The sequence below is a fragment of the Hyperolius riggenbachi genome, chromosome 4, assembly GCF_040937935.1.
Source record: "Hyperolius riggenbachi isolate aHypRig1 chromosome 4, aHypRig1.pri, whole genome shotgun sequence".
In the NCBI taxonomy this organism is placed as follows: Eukaryota; Metazoa; Chordata; class Amphibia; order Anura; family Hyperoliidae; genus Hyperolius; species Hyperolius riggenbachi.
In genome coordinates this window covers 15,189,558-15,211,832 of record NC_090649.1, presented here as the reverse complement: position 1 = coordinate 15,211,832, position 22,275 = coordinate 15,189,558, and the positions used below count along the sequence as shown (strand labels likewise).

Here is a 22,275-nt window from a genome sequence, read left to right as displayed (position 1 = left end):
CACGACCTAGATCCGATTAAATTAAGAGACAAAATAGCCTCATATATTGATGCTACCCCCTTACCTACACTATCTCCCGAAACTATTGAGGAATTAGACCAGCAATTCACGGAAATTGAGCTGTTGGCCTGTATAGGATCTATTAAAAAAGGTAAAAGCCCCGGACCCGATGGTCTCTCAGGAACCTTCTTCAAAAAATTCTCAGCACTTTTGTCTCCAATACTGCTACAGGCTTTCAATTCAATTGACGACTCTCATTTTTTTACCCCCCAAACCACAATGGCACACATTACGGTTATCCCCAAACCGGAAAAAGACCCAAATTACTGTGTAAATTATAGGCCCATCTCCCTGATCAATATAGACCTAAAACTCTTTGCTAAAATGTTAGCTGAAAGGCTTAAACCCCTACTTCCCAAGATTATACACACGGACCAGGCAGGTTTTGTCTCAGGGAGAGAGGCTAGAGACAATACCCTGAAAACGGTCTCCCTGATCCACCATGCCAAGAAAACTAACACACCCCTATGTATTATATCTGTAGATGCTGAGAAGGCGTTCGACAGGGTCCACTGGCTGTTTCTGGAGCTATCCCTCAGGCAGTTGGGCTTGGGAGATTCCTACATGAATAAAATATTATCACTATACCACAATCCTAGTGCCAGGATCCGAGTTAATGGGACCCTGTCGGACGCCTTCAAAATTGCCAATGGTACTAGGCAGGGATGCCCGCTTTCCCCCCTGCTTTATGTAATCTGTATGGAGCATCTGGCGATGGCGCTCAGACAAAACTCATCAATTCAGGGAGTGAAAATAAGGGATCATCATTTTAAAATCTCGTTATTCGCAGATGACCTGCTACTCTACGTATCTAACCCCCACATTGCATTTCCACACATCATTTCTGAGTTACATAAATTTGGAGATGTTAGCAACTTCAAAATCAACATCACAAAAACTGAAGCATTAAATATAAATCTCCCAGCATTAACAATTAATACTCTAAAAAATTCCTTCAATTTCAGATGGCAGCCTAGCCATATTAAATACCTGGGAATTCTAATACCCAACGACTTAAGTAAAATATTCCAACTTAATTACCCACCACTTCTAAGTAAAACCCAAAAAGAATTAGACAATTGGACCAACCTCAAACTCACCTGGTCTAGCCGCATAAACGTGGTTAAAATGGACACTCTTCCTAAAATTCTCTACACATTACAAGCAATACCTATTGGACTTCCCTCCACATACCTCAAAAAATTACAATCCATTATGCTAAACTTCATCTGGTTAGGTAAAATTCATAGGACTAAATTCAAACTTCTCACAAGACCCAAAATGGAAGGGGGCATGGGATTACCTGACATTAAAACATATTACCACGCTACCCTGCTAACACACATACTGAACTGGTTCCAAGATAGAGACAATAAACAATGGGTCATACTAGAAGCAGTTACATCCAAATTAGATCCAAGAGCACTGCTATGGATTCCTCCATATTTAAAACCCACACCAGACGACATTGCATTCTGGTCTCAAATTGTTCTAAGAAAATGGCGGGACATCAGAGATCGAATCAGGCTATCCACTCCTTACAGCCCACTTACGCCTCTTCTAGATAACCCTAACTTAGCCACAGGGCTTCAACAACCTTCCTTTCTAGGCTGGGACAGGAAATTCTGGCCCCAAGTGAGACATATTATCTCCTCGAATAGGCTTATACCAAAAGAAAACATAGGCAACCCCCAGAATCACCCCAAAGTAAACTGGCTGTTATGGTCCCAGCTTTCCTGGTATTATAAGTTTTTAATGTCCAAAGCCAATATACACAGAAGTCTAACACCATTTGAGCGAATGTGTGCCACTACATCCTCCTTAAATCACAAAGTCTCTCAGATTTACTCTCTACTGGTATGTACTAATAGTGAAAAAGACCTTCTTAAACTAACAGACGCCTGGGATAGAGACTTAGGACAGACTCTTCCAGCAGAAGACTGGGAAAAAATCTTTGAATTAACACATAAATCCTCAGTCTCTCTGAACTTTCAAGAGAGGAATTTCAAAATATTTGCTAGATGGTACCGAGTCCCATCTCAGGTGTCTAAATATAACCAGGAAAGCTCAAACCAATGCTGGAGGTGTCAGCAAGCTATAGGAACTCATATCCACATCTGGTGGGAATGCCCCAAAATACAACAATTCTGGGAGGGGGTGTTTGAGGTTCACAGGCAAATGTACTGTGAATCTATCCCTTTGAAAGCATCAACGGCCCTATTAACCCTACTACCGGGCAGACCCTCAACCATTAAAAAATCAATAACTCCAATTCTGCTCATTTCAGCAAGACTATTAATAGCCCGCCATTGGAAATCTACTACAAATCCTACTATGGCCGAACTTTTCAAGGAAATAAATGGTATTATGCGAATGGAGGACCTCTTCACTCCGACCTCAGATACAGCTGAATCTTTTGTCACTAGATGGGCCATATGGCTTGATTTTAGAGACTCAGAACAAGCCAAGACCATCCTACTCAGAGATATCATTCTCCCTATGTCAACTGCACCACAAATACCAACCTAACTAAAAAACTTAAAAATTAGTCTGGCCCGAACTGGATTCATCCCCCCCTACACACCCTTCCCCCCCTCCCCCTCCCCATTCCCCCCCTCCCCCTCCTCAATTCTTCTCTTTCGTGCTCCCCTCTCTCTTCCTTCTTTTCATCCTGTCTTATGTGCTCTGCTATAGGCACTCTTTACTCTCCCTTCCACATAATTATAACTCAGTTTGGATGTACACCAGTCCCTCATTCACCTGAGGTACATATGCGATATACTATAGATTCTTACTATGCATGTAGTAAATTACTTTACTTAGCTAGGATGAATAGTAGGACCTCTTCATCCATCAGGACCTCTCCATCCGGATTCTCTCACCAAAGATTACCCGAGACAACTAGGTACCTGCTTTACTCAGAACAATTGTATCGGTACCATAAACTCACTTTTATGACATAGTCCTCAACAACTGATGTACACAATGTTTTTTTTATGTGGAATATTCTTCTGTCTGTTTAAATGTATTATAAAAATTCCTAATAAAAATTTATTTGCAAAAAAAAAAATAACATTGAGATTTTTTTTCTAAATATCAATTAAAGTTTTTTTATAAATAAGATTGACATGTTTTTCTCAAATTATATTTGTATGTGTAAACCTGCGCCTTCATGTGCAGAGCCACGTCACCGCATCTCTGACACACAGTGCTGGGGCAAGGGTCCATCTAAGGGTGGCCATACATGGTACAATTTTTCATTTTTTTTTTATTAGATAATTTAGTTTGATTATTCCGTTAGATCGAATATAAAGATTTTTCCAGCATGTCCGATCTGATATTTCTCGAATAAATGGGATAATCATTCAAATTTCTTGATCAAAAAAAAATATTTTCAACTTTCATTCGACTCGATCATTTAGATCGAATAAACGGGATGATCAAAAGTTTTTATTGTACCATGTATGGCCACCATAAACACTGATACCTTGGCTGGAAAGCATGGTTAGGACAGGTATATTACCTACAGTATACTGCACATTGGGTAACCCTGGTGACCACTGGCAAGCCTCCACTGCGTGGCTGTGCATTGGAGTTGGTGACACCACTATGAATGGCTGGCAGGCCTGCTGCCACGGTGCCACCTCCTCTTCTCCTACTCCTCCTCCATCATCCTCTTTGCTATTGTAACCGACCAATCGATTACTATCACAAGGAGAGAGTTCCCTTATTACTCTTAAAGCGGAAGGACAGCGACTGACCAGGAGGATAAATTGGTGAAAAATAACAATTGATTTTATTTGGCAAACAAAGAAATAATGTCCACTAACATGCAGAACAAGAATACAAACCCCCAATTGAAATCCTCAATATCAAGACCACCCTTGAAATACACTAAATTAATGAGGTAAAATAAGCAACAAATTCAGAGTTAACACTTCTTGCTTGAAGATCTAGCACCTGAAAAGAAAAAGGTTACTTCCTGAAATATCATTAGAGGCTACTGCACTTGGACCTTGCTTGAAGTTCCTGCACCTGTAGGAAAAACAAAGAACAAAACACAGCAAATACACATTTCACAAATCTTCATCAGACCTTTTTCTTCATCTCACTCTCAATACGTCTATAGCGATACAGTTTTCTCTTTCCTATCTAAAAATATGTATGCATACATGTATGCAGGGCCGGGCCGAGGCATAGGCTGGAGAGGCTCCAGCCTCAGGGCGCAGTGTAGGAGGGGGCGCAGAATTCATTCAGCTGTCATTCCTAATTGTGTTTGAAGCAGAAATAAATAAGAAAAAGGGATACATGGCAGTGACTGCAAGCCAGATAACTAGATATTAAGGTGTTGGAGAGGTTGTGGGCCCTGTGGCCCTCTTAGTCTAATAGCAATCAGTGTGTGATGGCTGGGGTGGCAGGGATGGAGGGGCGCACTTTGGTGTCTCAGCCTTGGGTGCTGGAGGACCTTGTCCCGGCTCTGCATGTATGTGAACAAATACACCTGAGAGAAACCAAATAGGAAATGGACTAATGCTTCTGGTTGGGTAGATAAGTAGTGACTGACTCGAAGTAGTCCTTACTGTATGGTAATGACCATAACAGTCTTCAGTTCCTTGCAAAAGTCTTATCTAACCATACAGTGGCTATGAATTCATATTCACACTTAAACCTGTATATGATCATGGAGTAGGGGTACCCCTTTAAAAGAACTGATGATAAGTTGCTGATGAAAGATCTTTTCCTGAAGCAGATGATAGCTTATAATAACCTTACTTTACTTTACATGCAGCACACTCCAAGATGCCAGTTCAATAATTCTGAAGTAAGTTTCTTCCCTTTATTGTTATCAAAGTTTTTCTTTTTCCTGTATGTCACATATGTAAGTATCAATTCTCTCCTTTTATTACTTCTCACTGCAGGTTGGTTTAAGCTCTAAATGCAATCACTTCACTTGCAGAACACACAGAACACAGCAACAGATCTCTTCACGGGTAAGTTCCTATTTTTCTCCCATGAATTGATAAATTTCTTTACTAATGTGTTATTCTCTTTTCTCCACACAGAGAGATTAACACTCCAAAAATTTCGTCAGGTAAGTGTCTTTTCCACTCATATCAGGCAGAGCCACACTGGGGATTATTCTTGAGGCATATGCACAGTCAATGTACAGAGTAAATGCATTCAAACACAGGCTGACTGGCTTTACTGTGGAGAGACAGATTAATAATCAGTACCAGTGAGTGCACACACAGATTCTCTCACTGATCAGCTCTGTGGTGACAGGTAGGGAAGCACAGTCATTGGTTCACATCATACAGTACTCTGGTGTTGCTATGACAACATTTCTTCTCCTCACACACACTGTATATATATTATCTAACTGTAGACAGGGCCGGATTTGTACTTTTCACCGCCCAAGGCCAACTATACCGTCTGTTTGGTTGTTATATCTGTGTGCCCCAATGAGAATTCTACTTACTTTCCCTCATTGGATGTCAGTTGTCACAGATGACTATTTTAGTAATATGCGTATAGATTATAAGTTATGTTTTCCTTAAGAACTTTTATATTATGTTTGTTATCTCATTAATGATGGAACCATTGTGTCACCATGAGAGCTAGGCTGAAGTGTACCTGCAGGATAGAGCTTACAGGTCTTGCAGGGACAACACAAGTACAGGACAGGGAGTTTGAAGGTTAAATCTGTTCTTGTAGATATGGATGGCTGCATAGAATAGCTTTACTGCCCCTCACTGAGCCGCCCCTAAATTTCTGGTGCCCTAGGCCATGGCCTATGTGGCCTTGCCAGAAATCCGGCCCTGACTGTAGAGAATCAGACGAAGAATATTTAGCTGATTTGATTTGACAGTCTGATTTTTGTGTCATTACTATTAGGAAAATGTCTTTTTAGATAAACTCCTGTCACTTTCTTTCTGTGTTTCTGTGTGGTGAAATTTCACTTATCTGTCAATTTTTCCTGAAGTGGTCTCCTTGGCCTTGCTGAGCTATCTCTCACTCCTCTGTGGATGAGGTGTCTCCCTGAAGTGGTCTCCTTGGCCTTGCTGAGCTATCTCTCACTCCTCTGTGGATGAGGTGTCTCCCTGAAGTGGTCTCCTTGGCCTTGCTGAGCTATCTCTCACTCCTCTGTGGATGAGGTGTCTCCCTGAAGTGGTCTCCTTGGCCTTGCTAAGCTATCTCTCACTCCTCTGTGGATGAGGTGTCTCCCTGAAGTGGTCTCCTTGGCCTTGCTGAGCTATCTCTCACTCCTCTGTGGATGAGGTGTCTCCCTGAAGCGGTCTCCTTGGCCTTGCTGAGCTATCTCTCACTCCTCTGTGGATGAGGTGTCTCCCTGAAGTGGTCTCCTTGGCCTTGCTGAGCTATCTCTCACTCCTCTGTGGATGAGGTGTCTCCCTGAAGTGGTCTCCTTGGCCTTGCTGAGCTATCTCTCACTCCTCTGTGGATGAGGTGTCTCCCTGAAGTGGTCTCCTTGGCCTTGCTGAGCTATCTCTCACTCCTCTGTGGATGAGGTGTCTCCCTGAAGCGGTCTCCTTGGCCTTGCTGAGCTATCTCTCACTCCTCTGTGGATGAGGTGTCTCCCTGAAGTGGTCTCCTTGGCCTTGCTGAGCTATCTCTCACTCCTCTGTGGATGAGGTGTCTCCCTGAAGTGGTCTCCTTGGCCTTGCTGAGCTATCTCTCACTCCTCTGTGGATGAGGTGTCTCCCTGAAGTGGTCTCCTTGGCCTTGCTGAGCTATCTCTCACTCCTCTGTGGATGAGGTGTCTCCCTGTTTTGACTCAGGGAGCTGTCTCTCATGGTCCCCTTTCTGTGTGTCATCAGTGAGCTAAATTCCTCTGCTACTGAATGCCATTTCTCTCTCTGTCAGCTCAGTTTCTCCCCCTCTGGTCTCTGTCATCTCTCCTCACGCTGCCTGTGTCACCTTCTGAGGTAAAAATCAGAGAGGGCTTGCCTCTTCAGCTGGAGGGGCGTTCCCAACCTGTGTAACTGACACCCGCCCCCTGACTGAGAGCAGAACAGCCATCTTGAGTGCTGGCTGCTTGCTCTGTGTAAATACAGCCTGTGCCAGCACTAATTCTCATAGCTGATGCTGGCCAGAAATAAAAATACATGTTTTTTTTTTTTTTTTTTTTTTAAATTAAAGAAGCTGCACTATTTGTAGCAGGGCTACACTATCATTCTCAGCTGAGTCCTCCTCTGCTGCTGCTGCGCCCTCCTCTACCCCAACTGAACACCCCCAGCTCCCCAGGGCCTATTCCACATCCCAGTGCACACACCAATAACATTTTTTTCTAATTAACAATTACATTTTTTGTTAATAACAATAACATTTTTTCTTAAATTAAATTTGTATATGTAAACCTGCACAGACATGTCCAGAGACTAGTCACCACCTCTCTTGTCAGTGACACTCACCAGGGATGCAACAAACATTCATTTTCTTTAAAAAAAAAAAAAATAATTTTTGGGGTAAAATGTGTAGGACATGACGTTGTCTGGCCTCTTCTACAGCGTTTCCAAAACATTTTTTGGGGGTCAAATTACAAAACCTACACATACATGTGCAGAGCTAAGTGACCGCATCTCTTGTCAGTGTCACTGACCAGTGTCACATTCTAGACCTAGTAGCGCTCACTCTCACGTGGCTGCATGTTCGCGTAATTAGCATGGACAAGTTCACAAATAAGCCAAAATAAAAAAAATATAATAATTAGGTTGTACACTGGTTCCATTGTACAGTTTTATTAATAACTTCCCATCATGGCCTGTGCTACATGCCATGCTGGTCCGTTCAGTTGAGCGCATATGCAGAACCACACACCTAAGGGTCTTACAGACCTGTTAGTGCTCAATTTCGGTATACGCAGCATTGGGTCTGTCACTGTGAAGTGGACATAACCCTTACACTACCACCAAGCAGCCCTTTATTCCTCAAATGTAGTAATGCACTGTGATTTCTGCCCTTTAGGTATTAAAACCTGACCTTGCGTCATCTCCGTAATTTTTGGTGAAACTTTTGGCATGGATCCCCCTCCAGCATACCACAGTCCAGGTGTTAGACCCCTTGAAACAACTTTTCTATCACTTTTGTGGCCAGAAAAAGTCCCTGTAGGTTTTAAAATTCGCCTGCTTATTGACGTCTATGGCGGTTCAGTGTCCATGAACCCAAGACTTGATGTTCGTGACATCTCTACCCATGGCCTCCCCCTTCGGCTGCATCCCTTGCAGGGTCTATTGTTGCACCCCTGGAAGCATACATACGTGCCCTACAAATGAGTGTCACCAGCAGATGCTACCTCTGACAAGTGTTCAGAGACCTTAGTAATCAATGGGATAGTTGCAAATCTGTACGGGTATTAGAGAGGGTTTGACGACACACTTTTATCCCAGCAATGCACTTCCAAATTGCAAGCTTAACAGGAGACCAGAAAGTCAGTATCTGGTATGGGATATACGACAAGCAACAATTTGCTGCAGGCACAGGATTAATTACATAAGGCTTATTCACTTCTGGTGACCTGGTCCACAAAGTCAAGTCTTCTAGTTGATGCTGGAGAAAAAACTGGCATGAGGATACCTTTACTATTCAGAGTGTGCATGCAGAGAGGAAGGGGGAACAGGGTGCCCATTGATGGTGGATCTGATGCAGTGGTATGGAAGAGGGACAAGGGGGAAGGCACATGTGGAAGAACCTCTGTATTGGTAGACAGCAGCAGCAGTTGTGCAAATAGCCAAGAGACAACTTACCCAGTTTTCAGATAGTACAGGGTGCGTGTCATAGTTCAGGAAGCCGCCATGTCATAGATATAGGGTTAGCGATAGCAAGAACCAGGAAAAAATGGTGATGAACAAAGAGTGGTTCCTTCTCACTTTACTCAGGCATTCTCATGGCCAGGGAATCTCTGCTGCTCCCGTTCCAGCAGCCAGAACCAGCAGTAGACTGGGAAACCTTCTCAGGGTTGTCGAAGAAGTATGTGCGGCCCGGCAAAGAAGTATGTGCGTCGCTTCCACCCTGGCGATTGCTGGATCCCTGAATTACTCTTGCATGGGGCGCGCATCATAGCACTAGTGCGGCCAAATTTCCCTTTTCTGCCACTAATCGTTGCTATAGTTTTAAAATAATCAATTCTACTATAAAACCCATCCATTTTATTTGTCCATTATCACAACATTTAAATTATGCTCCTAGTACAATGTGTGACATCAGTATATTATGTGGAAATAAAGGTGTATTCCTTCAGGTTTTTTTTTTTTGTGTGTTCCATCAATTGCAAGCCCTAATGTACTAAAATAACAGTAATATATCCTCATGGCATACATATAAAAAAAATATGAATCCCTAAGGCAACTATTTTTTTTTTCATCTGTTTGCTTAGTAACTGGGGAGGGGGGATTTGGAAGGTATTTTGTAACGAAAGGTGTCAGCACACAGAGAGTATCTGATTATTGATGATCTGCAGTATCACCAACAATACAGATGTATACCTGATTATGGACGATCTGCAGAATCACCAACAACACAAGTATGACTAACCTCTGGACACCTAATGAAGTGTAAGTGCTTGGTGCAACTGTAAGGCTAACTCCCGTGGAACGGAAGACACAGATACTGCTGTAGCCAGTGACCACCTGAGGAGCAGGTGGCCTCTGGCTGTGCAGTGACTATCTCTTTAAGAGGTTAGAGATAATCTTGCAGCCAGTGATTCCCTGATGGACTGGAAATCAGACTGTACTGCTGCCAAGGATTCCCAGATGGATTGGGAATCAGACTGTACTGCAGCCAGTGGACTCATATGGGGTAGAGGCCCCTGACTGAACTGCAGGAAGGACTCTCTGAGAATCAGGAGGTCCTTGCAGCTAATTGACACCTGGTGGATTATTGTCACGGGTAGTACAGACAGACTGATCACTCAAGGGATGAGTGACAGTCAGAAGGGTCAGACAGGCCAGGTCGGCAACACACGAGCAGATAAGGTACAGAAGGTACAGAGACACAAGGCCGATTCGGTAACCGGGCACAGGCAAGGTTGGCAACTGGTAGACAGATAGGCAGAGGTACCGAATCAGAAAGCTAGAGAAAGGTCAACAGAGCCAGAGGTCGTAACAGATATCAAAAACACACAATCCTAGTCTAAGGTGTGAGGTCCTTGGTCTCGACACCCGGGAACTAGTCTACAGACTAACACAATACCCTATACTAGGATGTGAGGTCCTTGGTCTCAACACCTGGGAACTGGTCTAAAGTATAACACAGTAAAGACACAGTAATCCTAAACTTGGGTGTGAGGTCCTTGGTCTCAACACCCTGGAACTGGTCTAAAGTATAACACAGTAATGACACAGCAATCCTATGCTTGGGTGTGAGGTCCTTGGTCTCAACACCCTGGAACTGGTCTAAAGTATAACACAGTAATGACACAGTAATCCTATGCTTGAGTGTGAGGTCCTTGGTCTCAACACCCTGGAACTGGTCTAAAGTATAACACAGTAATGACACAGTAATCCTATGCTTGGGTGTGAGGTCCTTGGTCTCAACACCCAGGAACTGATCTAAAGTATAACACAGTGATGACAAAGTAAACATCAAGAGCGGAATCTGGCTAAGTGTGAATTCCCAGTTCCAACTGGTTCTAACACACTGTAGGATCTGACTGAGGTCTGAGTGCTCACACGTAAGTATTCGCAACGGCAGACAACCAGCAACTGACAAGCAAGATCTATATATACTACAGCGCTCCGCAGCGCCGCCCCCAGCCACTCAGCCAATCAGGAGTTCTGCTGGGATCAGCTGATCATCCTGATCAGCTGATACCTCTCCTGCTGGCATAAAGGTCCTGTCTTCCGGCGCACGCGTGAGTAGCTCTCCATCTGTGTGCACTATAAGGCCCAGGCAAACCAGACACATGTCGCTGTGTGGAAACCGCCGGTCTGAACGTGGAGACAGCCGCCCCGCCGCCAGACCGCGCGGCGGCATCTCCGCTATTCATTACAGATTTATTACATTATTTTTTCTTTTAATTAAAAATCTGTGGTGTGTGTAATTTAGCTTTTCGCTACTAGATGGTTTACCAGGAAGTGTTTCTTTTTTCTTTTCTTTTTTCTACATTCATTCACTTTTTTTGTTATGAATGGACATGGCCCCTGATCGTGGTCATGTCCATTCATTACAAGTACTGCAATCGGTTCGGGGTAGCCTGGTTTCCCTTTCTGATCGCTGAAACAGAAATGCCACCAAAGTCCGAGCAGCAGTGACACACGCATGCGTACCCACCACTTAAACACAGGTCGAGAATAATCATCCAGTTAGACTTGAGTTGCGCCTATCTGGATGAGAATACTTGTCCATATAGGCTTAAGTGGTTAAAGTACACAACCAATTACAGGAAATATATTATTTTTATTGAATGAATGTTCTCATAGAAAAACTGACTATTGCTATTTTTTCTTTCTATTTGTTTTTAATTATTATTATTTTTTCTAGCTGAATTTGTACATGAAGAATTTGCGTTTCCGGACTCTGGGCGGAGAGGAGGTGTTTATTAATAAAGATAAGAATTCTCCTGTAAAGTTTGAGATTTTGAATTTTGTGATTTGGTCAAACTCAAGTAAGGAAACTAAGACGGTTGGGTATTATTACCAGAACGCTGATATTTCCCAAATACATATCGATAGAAGCGCCATCCACTGGAATCCATTCTTCACTCAGGTAGGTCAAAAAATCGAATTCTCTGCAACAGACACACTTCTGTCTAATGTGTGCTAAATTTTCTTATGTTAAAGAGAAACCGTTACCAAGAACGGAACTTCATCCCAATCAGTAGCTGATACCACTTTTCCAATGAGAAATAGTTTCCTTTTCTCAAACGGATCATCAGGGGGCTCTGTATGGCTGATATTGTGTTGAAACCCCTCCCACAGTGTAATGTCGGGACCATGGTGCTGACATCACACTGTAGGGGCCTTGTTGCATTGTGGGAAATAACAGCTGTTTCCAACTGCCTAAAATGCATCATCTCTTTCCACAGACATCACCTGCCAGCAGTAAAGATGTCCCCATATTGATAATAGTCAGAATGTAAATCAGGGAGAGGAATGATTGTACAATGGGCAAACACTGACTAAATCCTTTATAAATAATTATTGTAAAAAGTAAGCACTTTTTCATTGTTATTTTCACTGCAGTTCCTCTTTAAAGTCAAATTCCATCCTCGATAAAAAGTCGTGGTGTTCGTAAGGACTCGGTAATTATGGCTTGCCGTAATTATGAGTCAAAATTCCGGCATCATAATCGGCATTTGTAATTGATCAGAATTACGGTTACCGATCTTGAATGAGTCAGACAGATTAGCTTTGTCAATGATTTAGAGTTTAGAGAGTGCATTAGTGAAGTGTAGTGATAGTGCGCAGTCAGTGACAGTGTAGAAACAGGGATTGCATTCAGTTAACTTAGCAGCTGGGTAGCTAGGTAGTGTTTTGGGTGTATTTATAAGGGACTAGCTGATGACCCAGCGCTTTGCTCGGGTATATATTTGGCTGGTGTTGGCTCTGCCTACTTTTTTCTAACCCTAAAACACAAACACTCAATGACCAAGTTTGTGAGCTTTGGGGTCCTTGGCATCAATAATTTGTATTTTCCCATTGAAATGAAACAAATCTGGAGGGGGCGTAGCCTGACCAAGGATGCATGAACAGCTAAAGGACAGAGCTCCCGGCTCCTCATCAGGCTCTTACCTCTTTCAAGCAGCTTTTGGAACTTAATTTCCGTGTCATGTGCAGGAGAAAGACCCAGGGACACTCCAGAGACACTCTCCCCCAAAGCTCTGGGCAGATTCGCTCTTATTTTCAGCCTCAAACTGGCAAGACAGCTCGTAAGCCATCTAAGATGGCCCCTGCTCCTCTTGCTGTGTCGCAGCGTGGGGAGCCACCCGCCCATTCCCCATCTCAGATCTCTTCGGCTGCACGGAAGGCACAGCGCAAACACTCCTTTATCCACATAATAAAGACTATACTTATTTCTCTCACCCCTACAGAATGTATTCAAGAATTGATTATCTTTTTGCCCCCCCCTTCAGTTCTTGATTTATCCCCTAGAGCCAACATAGATGTCATTCTTATGTCCGACGTGCTCCTATTTTCCTCTCCTTCAATATTCCTGACAGTGTAGCCCCCAATTGTCATGGCGATTGAATGAAAATTTACTCAATGATCCCATGTGTTTGAATAAAATTTGAACCGCCTCCACGCACTTCATACAAGACCACAAACAAGGTGACACCTCCTCCCCAATCCAATGGGAAGCCCTAAAATGTACCTTAAGGGTAATTCATTAACCACTTCTGTACTACGCTATTTTGTGCTGATCTGTGCTGCGTGGACTCTCCAGCCCACAGCACAGATCAGGTTGCAGCCAGGCCGATCAGACTTCCCCCCTTTTTTCCCCACTAGGGGGATGTCCTGCTGGGGGGGTCTGATCGCCGCCGGCTGCTTGCGCTTGCAGGGGGGCTCTTCAAAGCCCCCCTCCGCAGTGCTTCCTGGCCTCCTTCCCCTTCCCTCCCTCTCCCTCCCCCTGTGAGCGGCGCAGGACGGATTTCCGTCCTGCACCTGATGGGATAGGCTTTAGCCTATCAGATGCCGGCGATCCCCGGCCAATCAGAGGCCGGGGATCGCCGATCTCCTCTTCGGCGCTGCTGCGCAGCAGCGCCGTATACATGTAAACACCGGGGAAGATCTTGTTCTACCCTCCAGGTATCGCGTGTTGGCCTTGGGGCCCCGGCCAGTGAGAGGGGCCCGGGGCCCCTGGCCATCATGTGAGCCAATCGTGTGTTTTTAAACGTTTTCTTTCAGCTCTAGGACATGGCGGACAGGTGAGCGGTTAGGGAGGGACCCCTGTGGGAGGAATGCCTGCACGGGGCGGTCCTGCTAGCGACGCAATCTTGCGATGGCGTCCAACTGAAGCCTCCCACCTGAATGCTAATGGCTGCTAGATGTGGTATGGCAGGTAAAGGGTGTATGACAGTGCATCCTGATTGGCTGACGAGCACCTGCTGACCAATTTCAAATGTAGCTGGATGCATGTACTGCTGTGTTCTATTGCTTGTGTGTGTTGAAATGCACATAAGAGACAGCTTTTCACCAGTTAATGCACGTAATGACAGACAGTTTTTCACCAGTAAATGCACATAAGAGACAGCTTTTCACCAGTTAAGGCACGTAATGACAGACAGCGTTTCCCCAGTAATTGCATGCAATGAGAGACAGCATTTCACCAGTTAATGCACATAATGACAGACAGCCAGTGTCCCCAGGTAGCCAGGTGTATAGATGTCCCCAGTATATGTAGTCAGGCTAGTGATGGTGGGCTGGGGGCCCCAGGGCACCTCAGTCCTGGCTGGTGGTGGGCTGGAGGCCTCAGGCATGGCTGGTGGTGGGCTGAAAGTCTCAGGCCTGGCTGGTGGTAGTGGGCTGGGGGCCCCAGGGCAGCTCAGGCCTGGCTGGTGGTGGTGGTGGGCTGGGGGCCCCAGGGCAGCTCAGGCCTGGCTGGTGGTGGTGGGCTGGGGGCCCCAGCACAGCTTAGGTCTGGTGGGAAGACCTCAGGCCTGGCTGGTGGTAGGTGGGCTGGGAGCTGGGGCCCCCCAGGGGGGCACTCAGAGTCAGGCCCGGTGGTTGGTGGTGGTGCCGTGCCGGGCTCAGCTCAGAGGGGCAGCTCAGGCCTGGGTGGCTGGTGCAAAAAAAAAAAAGCCTCAGGCCTGGCTGGTGGGCTGGGCCCCCCCAGGGCAGTTCAGGCCTGGTAGGTGGTGGGCTGGGGGCCCTAGGGCAGATCAGGCCTGGCTGGTGGTGGTGGGCTGGGGGCCCCAGCACAGCTTAGGTCTGGTGGTAAGACCTCAGGCCTGGCTGTTGGCAGGTGGGCTGGGAGCTGGGGCCCCCCAGGGGGGCACTCAGAGTCAGGCCTGGTGGTTGGTGGTGGTGCCGTGCCGGGCTCAGCTCAGAGGAGCAGCTCAGGCCTTGGTGGCTGGTGCAAAAAAAAAAGCCTCAGGCCTGGATGGTGGGCTGCCCCCCCCCCCCCCAGGGCAGCTCAGGCCTGGTAGGTGGTGGGCTGGGGGCCCCAGGGCGGATCAGGCCTGGCTGGTGGTGGGCTGAAGGCCTCAGGCCTGGTTGGTGGTGGTAGGCTGGGGGCCGCAGCGCAGCTCAGGCCTGGCTGGTGGTGGGAAGGCATCAGGCATGGCTGGTGGTGGGTGGGCTGGGCCCCCCCAGGGGGGCGCTCCGGGTCAGGCCTGGTGGTTGGTGGTGGTGCCGTGCTGGTGCTGGGCTCAGCTCAGGCTCAGGAGGGCAGCTCAAGCCTGGGTGGCTGCCTGGTGCAAAAAAAAAAATTGGCTGGAGTGAACAGGACAGGACACCCACCCCACCCACCTTGAGCTGCCTTTTCGGAGTTCCGAGTCCTGCTGGCTGCTGTGCTGAGCTCTGGGAGTCCTGTGCGCTGTCCACCATTGGTGCCTGGGTCACTGCCACTGGGTGTGACTGTCTGAGTGCTGTGCCACGGAGAGTCTGGAGACTGGAAGTCAGTGACGCCGTCTGACTGACTGTCTCCTGTTGGCGGACGGCGGCAACTAGCTCAGTGGGTGGGCGAGGAGAGCGTGCTGCACGTGTCACGTGACGCCGGATGTCGTCACGTGACACACTTTTATACGCGTCGTCACCACACAACATACCCTTGCAGGGCGGGCCGCTCTGACTGCGTGGCTGAGCCTGAGCCAGCACCCGGGCTGGGGCGGTGACTGATCACTGGTGGGTGGTGACACAGTCAGAGCCAGCCCAAGCCCTCCTCCCAGGCTCGGCTCCTTATGTGCAGTAAGGTCAGGTCGCACTCGAAAGTTCTCGGAACTTGCGGCGGCCGCGGCGGTGGGGGGGCTTTAAGGGGGGCTAGTGAGCTGCCAGCTGGGGCTGAAGCCTGGGTAAGCCCCGGCGTGGCTCCGCCATTGTTTAGGAGACACCTTTGTTCATAAAATTATGGCACTTTACAGCCATCCCTCTGCGCAGATACGAGTAAATGGGATTCTATCAGAACCCCTTCCTTTTTGCAACGGCACCCGCCAAGGTTGCCCCCTATCCCCCCTCCTCTATGTTCTAGTCATGGAACATCTAGCTAACGCCTTACGCCAAAATGAAGCCATCCATGGAGTGTCTATTCAGAGATTTTCCCATAAGGTTGCACTGTATGCTGATGACTTACTGATATACGTTACACAACCCATGATCTATTTTCCTAACATCCTATCTGAATTTGAAAAGTTCGGTACTCTTAGTAACTTCAAAGTTAATTTAAACAAAACTGAAGTCCTTAACCTATCATTATCTCAGCATACAGAACAGACACTGAATACTTCCTTCAAATTCAGATGGCAACGTTCTTCCATACAATATTTAGGTTTCACAATCCCCTGAGACCTAACCAAATTATACTCCCTTAACTTTTTCCAGTTCCTTAATGAGGTCTCAAACTGTTCTAAATCTTGGGCACAGCTGCCCATCTCCCTCTCTGCTAAAATAAATATTATACAAATGGACATTCTACCCAAACTCCTTTATAAATTCCAGACAATACCTATCTCCATTTCATTCATTAACCCTCCTGGCGGTCTATTAAACACCGCCAGGGGGCAGCGCAGCAGTGTTTTAAACATTTTTTTTTGTTAAATCATGTTGCGAGCCTAGGGCTCGCTATATGATAGCCGCTGTGCAGCGGCATCCCCCCACCCGCTTCGGTCGCCTCCGGCGATCTTTGATCAGGAAATGCTGTTCATAGAACGGGATTTCCTGGAGGGCTTCACCCGTCGCCATGGCGACGGGCGGGATGACGTCGTGACGTCAAAGGGAGTCCCGGTCCAACCCTCAGCGCTGCCTGGCACTGATTGGCCAGGCAGCGCACGGGGTCGGGGGGGGGGGGGGGCAGCACGGCGCGGTAATCGGTGGGTAGCGGCGGGGATCGGAATGCACACGCAGCTAGCAAAGTGCTAGCTGCATGTTGCAAAAAAAAAAACAATTATGCAAATCGGCCCAGCAGGGCCTGAGAAATCCTCCTGCGCGGCATAGCCCGAGCTCAGCTCGGGCTTACCGCCAGGAAGGTTAAGTTCTCCATACTTACCAGAGCTAAACTACAAGGTGGTCTTGGACTCCCTGATTTCTCACTATATCATAAAGCTGTTCACTTATCTAGAATTATAGAGTGGCAATATGCTTCACCTGATATACACGAATCTTACCATGAAGAATCCCGAGCTCAGGTTAGTCTTAAAACCCTGACCTGGATCCCGAAATCACTTAGACCAAAGGGTCTAGAGCTTGCGTACGTTAAAAAGGGGCGATGGGAAAAAAGGGCGCCGGGTTTTTAACGATAAACATGGATTACGTTTAAAAATGTATTTCGTTTAAAAGTAATGTTTTTAAACGTTATAAATCATTAAATAATGTGTATTAAATCGGCAATTGTAAAAACGTTAATCTTTCGTTTAAATAATGAAACGCATAATAACGTTTAAAAAAAAAATTACTAAGTAACCCTCCCTGTACCTACCCCTAACCCCTAGACCCCCCTGTTGATGCCTAAACCTAAGACCCCCCCTGTTGGTGCCTAAGTAACCCTCCCTGTACCTACCCCTAACCCCTAGACCCCCCTGTTAGTGCCTAAACCTAAGACCCCCCTGTTGGTGCCTAAACCTAAGACCCCCCTGTTAGTGCCTAAACCTAAGACCCCCCTGTTGGTGCCTAAACCTAAGACCCCCCTGTTGGTGCCTAAACCTAAGACCCCCTGTTGGTGCCTAAACCTAAGACCCCCCTGTTGGTGCCTAAACCTAAGACCCCCCTTTTGGTGCCTAAACCTAAGACCCCCTGTTGGTGCCTAAACCTAAGACCCCCCTGTTGGTGCCTAAACCTAAGACCCCCCTGTTGGTGCCTAAACCTAAGACCCCCCTGTTATTTTTTTCGTTTAAAAATAATGTAAAAAAAAAAAAAAAAAAAAAAAAAGTAATGTTTTTCGTTTAAAAATAATGTTTGGGAAAAATATTGTACTGGTTTTCGTTTAAAAATAATATTTAAACATGTATAAATCATTAAATAATGTGTAATCATGAGAAACAGTAATAAAACATTAAGTCTCCGGGCGCCGCTTTTAAAACGTTAGTTTTCTCCGGCGCCCTTTTTTCCTACCGGGCGCCCATTAAACGATATTTATTATAGAAGTGAATGGCGGCGCCCGATTTGTCCACTAGCCTCAGGCGCCCGAATTTACTGTTTCCCTAGATATTGCCTTTTTAAGCCTTGCCACACTTAAATGCTGGGACCAAATACAAAACAAGGTACAGCTACTTCCATCGCTCAGTCCACTTTTACCACTATTTGGCAATCCAATGTTTCCGGCAGGGACGTCTGCTAATAAGATTTTCCAATGGTCTAAAAAAGATTGCCCTAGATTACGTTAAGTATTCTCCTTTAATCCCCAGATTGAGACATTTAATAATCAAAGCTGGCTTTTATACCGCCAATTTAGAGGCTTCATGGATGTATTTAAACTCAATAATTACTCATCTAGGGACCTTACAGATCTTGAGCGTTTATGCTCAACTAAAGAAACCCCCCCTTCCCCCCCCCACTTACTTTGCCTTGCTGAGAGAGAACACTTACAAAGGTAAACCTACTTTCATAAGGTATTGGGAGTCTGCTCTTAATAAACAATTCTCTGAGGTAGACCTCACTAAAGCTGGCCACTAACGGTCCAATTTCTAGCGAAAAATCGTTCGAGCGATCAGAAATTCTGATCGGATTGGTTGTAAATAATCTCCATTGATGGACACAATCGATTATGAACGAGTAAAAAAAATGTCGCCCGAATGAATTTTCGTCGAACGAAAATTTGAATTTTCTTGGTGGTCGTGATAGATAGGAAGCAATGATTGGTTAGTTGATGGTGTAGTGAACGATTTTTCGTCCGATCAGAATTTCTGATCGTTTGAACGATTTTTTGCTAGAAATTGGACTGTTAGTGGCCAGCTTAAGATTTTTTCCTTAACCCATGCCATGTCGAGGAGTAATAGCTCACAAGAAGGAAATTATCGACTCTTAGCCCTTTGGTATAGATGCCCAGTCACCCTACACCATATTTTCCCAGATACTTCAGAATTGGGTTGGCGCTGCGGTACAGACATAGGCTCCCCTCTTCATATATGGTGGCAGTGTCCTTTAAAGCCAGTGTTTACCTATTTAAAAATCAAAAAGTCAGATACTCACCTAAGGAGAGGGAAGGCTCGGTCCTAATGAGCCTTCCCTCTCCTCTCCCGGTGCCCTCGGTGCTGCGCTGGCTCCCCTGTTCGCGTCCGCCGCCGCAGGGACTTTGGAGGTCTTCGGGAGCACTCGGGCTTCCGAAGACGGGCCGCTCCATACTACGCATGCGCGAGTGCGTCATAGAGGGCGCTCGCGCATGCGTAGTATGGAGCGGCCCGTCTTCGGGAGCCCAAGTGCTCCTGAAGGCTTCCGAAAGCTCCCTTCGGCTGCGGAAGTGGCAGTATTTGACCGAACTGGTCGAATACTGTCATGGGGGATCCTGCGCGAGACCGGGCACCGGGAGAGGAGAGGGAAGGCTCATTAGGACCGAGCCTTCCCTCTCCTTAGGTGAGTATCTGACTTTTTGATTTTTATAATGGTAAACATTCACTTTAATACTTCCATTTTGGGAGGCAGTTTTTCAGACTTATAGAGACATGACTCTGGCCCAAATTTTCAACTCACCTGAAATTGCGATTCTCTCCTTGGACCTTTAGCCAAAATTAAGAAGGGAATCCTCCGCCACTGCCTCACTGCTGCACATACCATAGTGGCCAGACACTGGAAATCTTCCTCTACCCCTCCTCTACATGACTGGGTTAAATCCATGTATGAACTAATGAAGATCGATGAGCTTACTGCCTCTGATGGTCCCTCCACAGATACCTATTGCAACTTGTGGGGTTCCTGGTTTGACCATAGAGACTCGCAAAACTTTTTGTTGTTGTTAAACAGCCTCCCCTCAGGCAATCCTATCTCTGTCTCTACCCATGTCTGAGTTGTTTGGCATAGCGGATTTCTGAGATAAGATTATATTTATCCTCCCAGTTATGGTTTCTTATATGTAGACATTTAATCAACTTGAAATATTTCATGTGTGTATTATCATTTTATCTAATTCGCAAAAGTGACAAGAAAGAGACAAATGTCTGATCTTCTGATACTCTCTCCTTCCCCTCTTTATTCTACTCCCCCATGTCTCTCCTCTCTCCACTCCTCTTCCCCCTCCCATCCCTCTCCTATTTCCTCCAGTATCCTCCTCCCATCCCTCTCCTCTCTCCACTCCTCTTCCCCCTCCTAGTCCTCTCCTCTCTCCACTCCTCTTCCCCCTCCCATCCCTCTCCTCTCTCCACTCCTCTTCCCCCTCCCATCCCTCTCCTCTCTCCACTCCTCTCCCCCCTCCCATCCCTCTCCTCTCTCCACTCCTCTTCCCCTCCCATCCCTCTCCTCTCTCCACTCCTCTTCCCCCTCCCATCCCTCTCCTCTCTCTACTCCTCTTCCCCCTCCCATCCCTCTCCTCTCTCCACTCCTCTTCCCCCTCCTATCCCTCTCCTCTCTCCACTCCTCTTCCCCCTCCCATCCCTCTCCTCTCTCCACTCCTCTTCCCCTCTCCCATCCCTCTCCTCTCTCCACTTCTCTTCCCCCTCCCATCCCTCTCCTTTCTCCTCTCCTCTTTCCCCTCCCATCCCTCTCCTATTTCCTCCTGTATCCCCCTCCCATCCCTCCCCTCTCTCCACTCCTCTTCCCCCTCCCATCCCTCTCCTATTTCCTCCTGTATCCCCCTCCCATCCCTCTCCTTTCTCCTCTCCTCTTCCCCCTCCCATCCCTCTCCTATTTCCTCCTGTATCCCCCACCCATCCCTCTCCTCTCTCCACTCCTCTCCCCCCTCCTATCCCTCTCCTCTCTCCACTCCTCTTCCCCCTCCCATCCCTCTCCTCTCTCCACTCCTCTTCCCCTCCCATCCCTCTCCACTCCTCTCCCCCCTCCCATCCCTCTCCTCTCTCCACTCCTCTTCCCCCTCCCATCCCTCTCCTCTCTCCACTCCTCTCCCCCCTCCCATTCCTCTCCTCTCTCCACTCCTCTTCCCCCTCCCATCCCTCTCCTCTCTCCACTCCTCTCCCCCTCCCATCCCTCTCCTCTCTCCACTTCTCTTCCCCCTCCCATCCCTCTCCTATTTCCTCCTGTATCCTCCTCCCATCCCTCTCCTCTCTCCACTCCTCTTCCCCCTCCCATCCCTCTCCTCTCTCCACTCCTCTTCCCCCTCCCATCATCCCTCTCCTATTTCCTCCTGTATCCCTATCCTTTCCCCTCATTCTCTCAATACACGGGTATCCTGTAATGATCCATAATGGATCTAATATCAGTACTAGCTCTTACAACACGATAGTCAGTATTTTATTCAGAGTGTGATCACACGTGTATTAGTGCACAGTATTCTTCAGTACTGAAGGAAGTGACAGCCCTAAATGGCAGGGGCTATCACTTAGCAGAGAGAGTGGTCATTCAGTCAGAGTCGGTAACAGATCGGTCGTATAGCGGTACAAAATCGTTAGGCAAAATCGTGGTGAGTATACAGGCAGAAGTCGGCAGCAGATCAGATAGGCAGAGGTACAGAATCGTAAGGCAAACTCGTAGTCGGTATTTCAGGCAAAAGTCGGTAGCAGATCACATAGGCAAGGTACAGAATCGTAAGGCAGAGAGTAATCAGAAGTACAGGCAAAAGGTCATACACAGTAATAATTAATTTACGATAATTACAATAATAATAATAATCCTAGTCTAGTGTGAAATCCCCGGGGTCCTGCCGGATCAAAGCACACAAGGATCTGACTAGGGTCTGAGCACTGGCACGGTGAAGTATTCGCAACAACAGACAATGAGCAAATGACAGCTCCAAGCTTAAATACAGAAATCAAATTCAAGCCGCCCGCCCAGAGGGCTGAACCAATCAGCCGCGTGTGATTGGCAGGTCGGTGTCAGCTGACCGCAAGATCAGCTGACCCGCCTCCTGAAGTTATAAAGGTCCTGCCGCCCCGCCCACGAGCGTGCTGACCTAATCTGATGTGCAGAGGAGAGGCCTGTCCTTCCAGAGCCCGGAGCTGCGCAAGAT

The 22,275-nt window shown here is 46.8% G+C and overlaps 1 protein-coding gene across 1 annotated transcript in view; it reads left to right on the top strand.

The window, feature by feature from the left end:
- Positions 1–279: 279 nt before the first annotated feature.
- LOC137504552 (vomeronasal type-2 receptor 26-like) overlaps positions 280–22,275 on the top strand; it is a 33,414-nt gene continuing 11,418 nt past the window's right edge. Inside the window, exons 1-5 of the mRNA XM_068233133.1 lie at positions 280–712; positions 5,018–5,051; positions 5,124–5,152; positions 8,955–9,067; positions 11,557–11,781. Coding sequence (XP_068089234.1) covers positions 280–712; positions 5,018–5,051; positions 5,124–5,152; positions 8,955–9,067; positions 11,557–11,781 — 834 coding nt within the window. The remainder of the gene's footprint in view (positions 713–5,017; positions 5,052–5,123; positions 5,153–8,954; positions 9,068–11,556; positions 11,782–22,275) is intronic.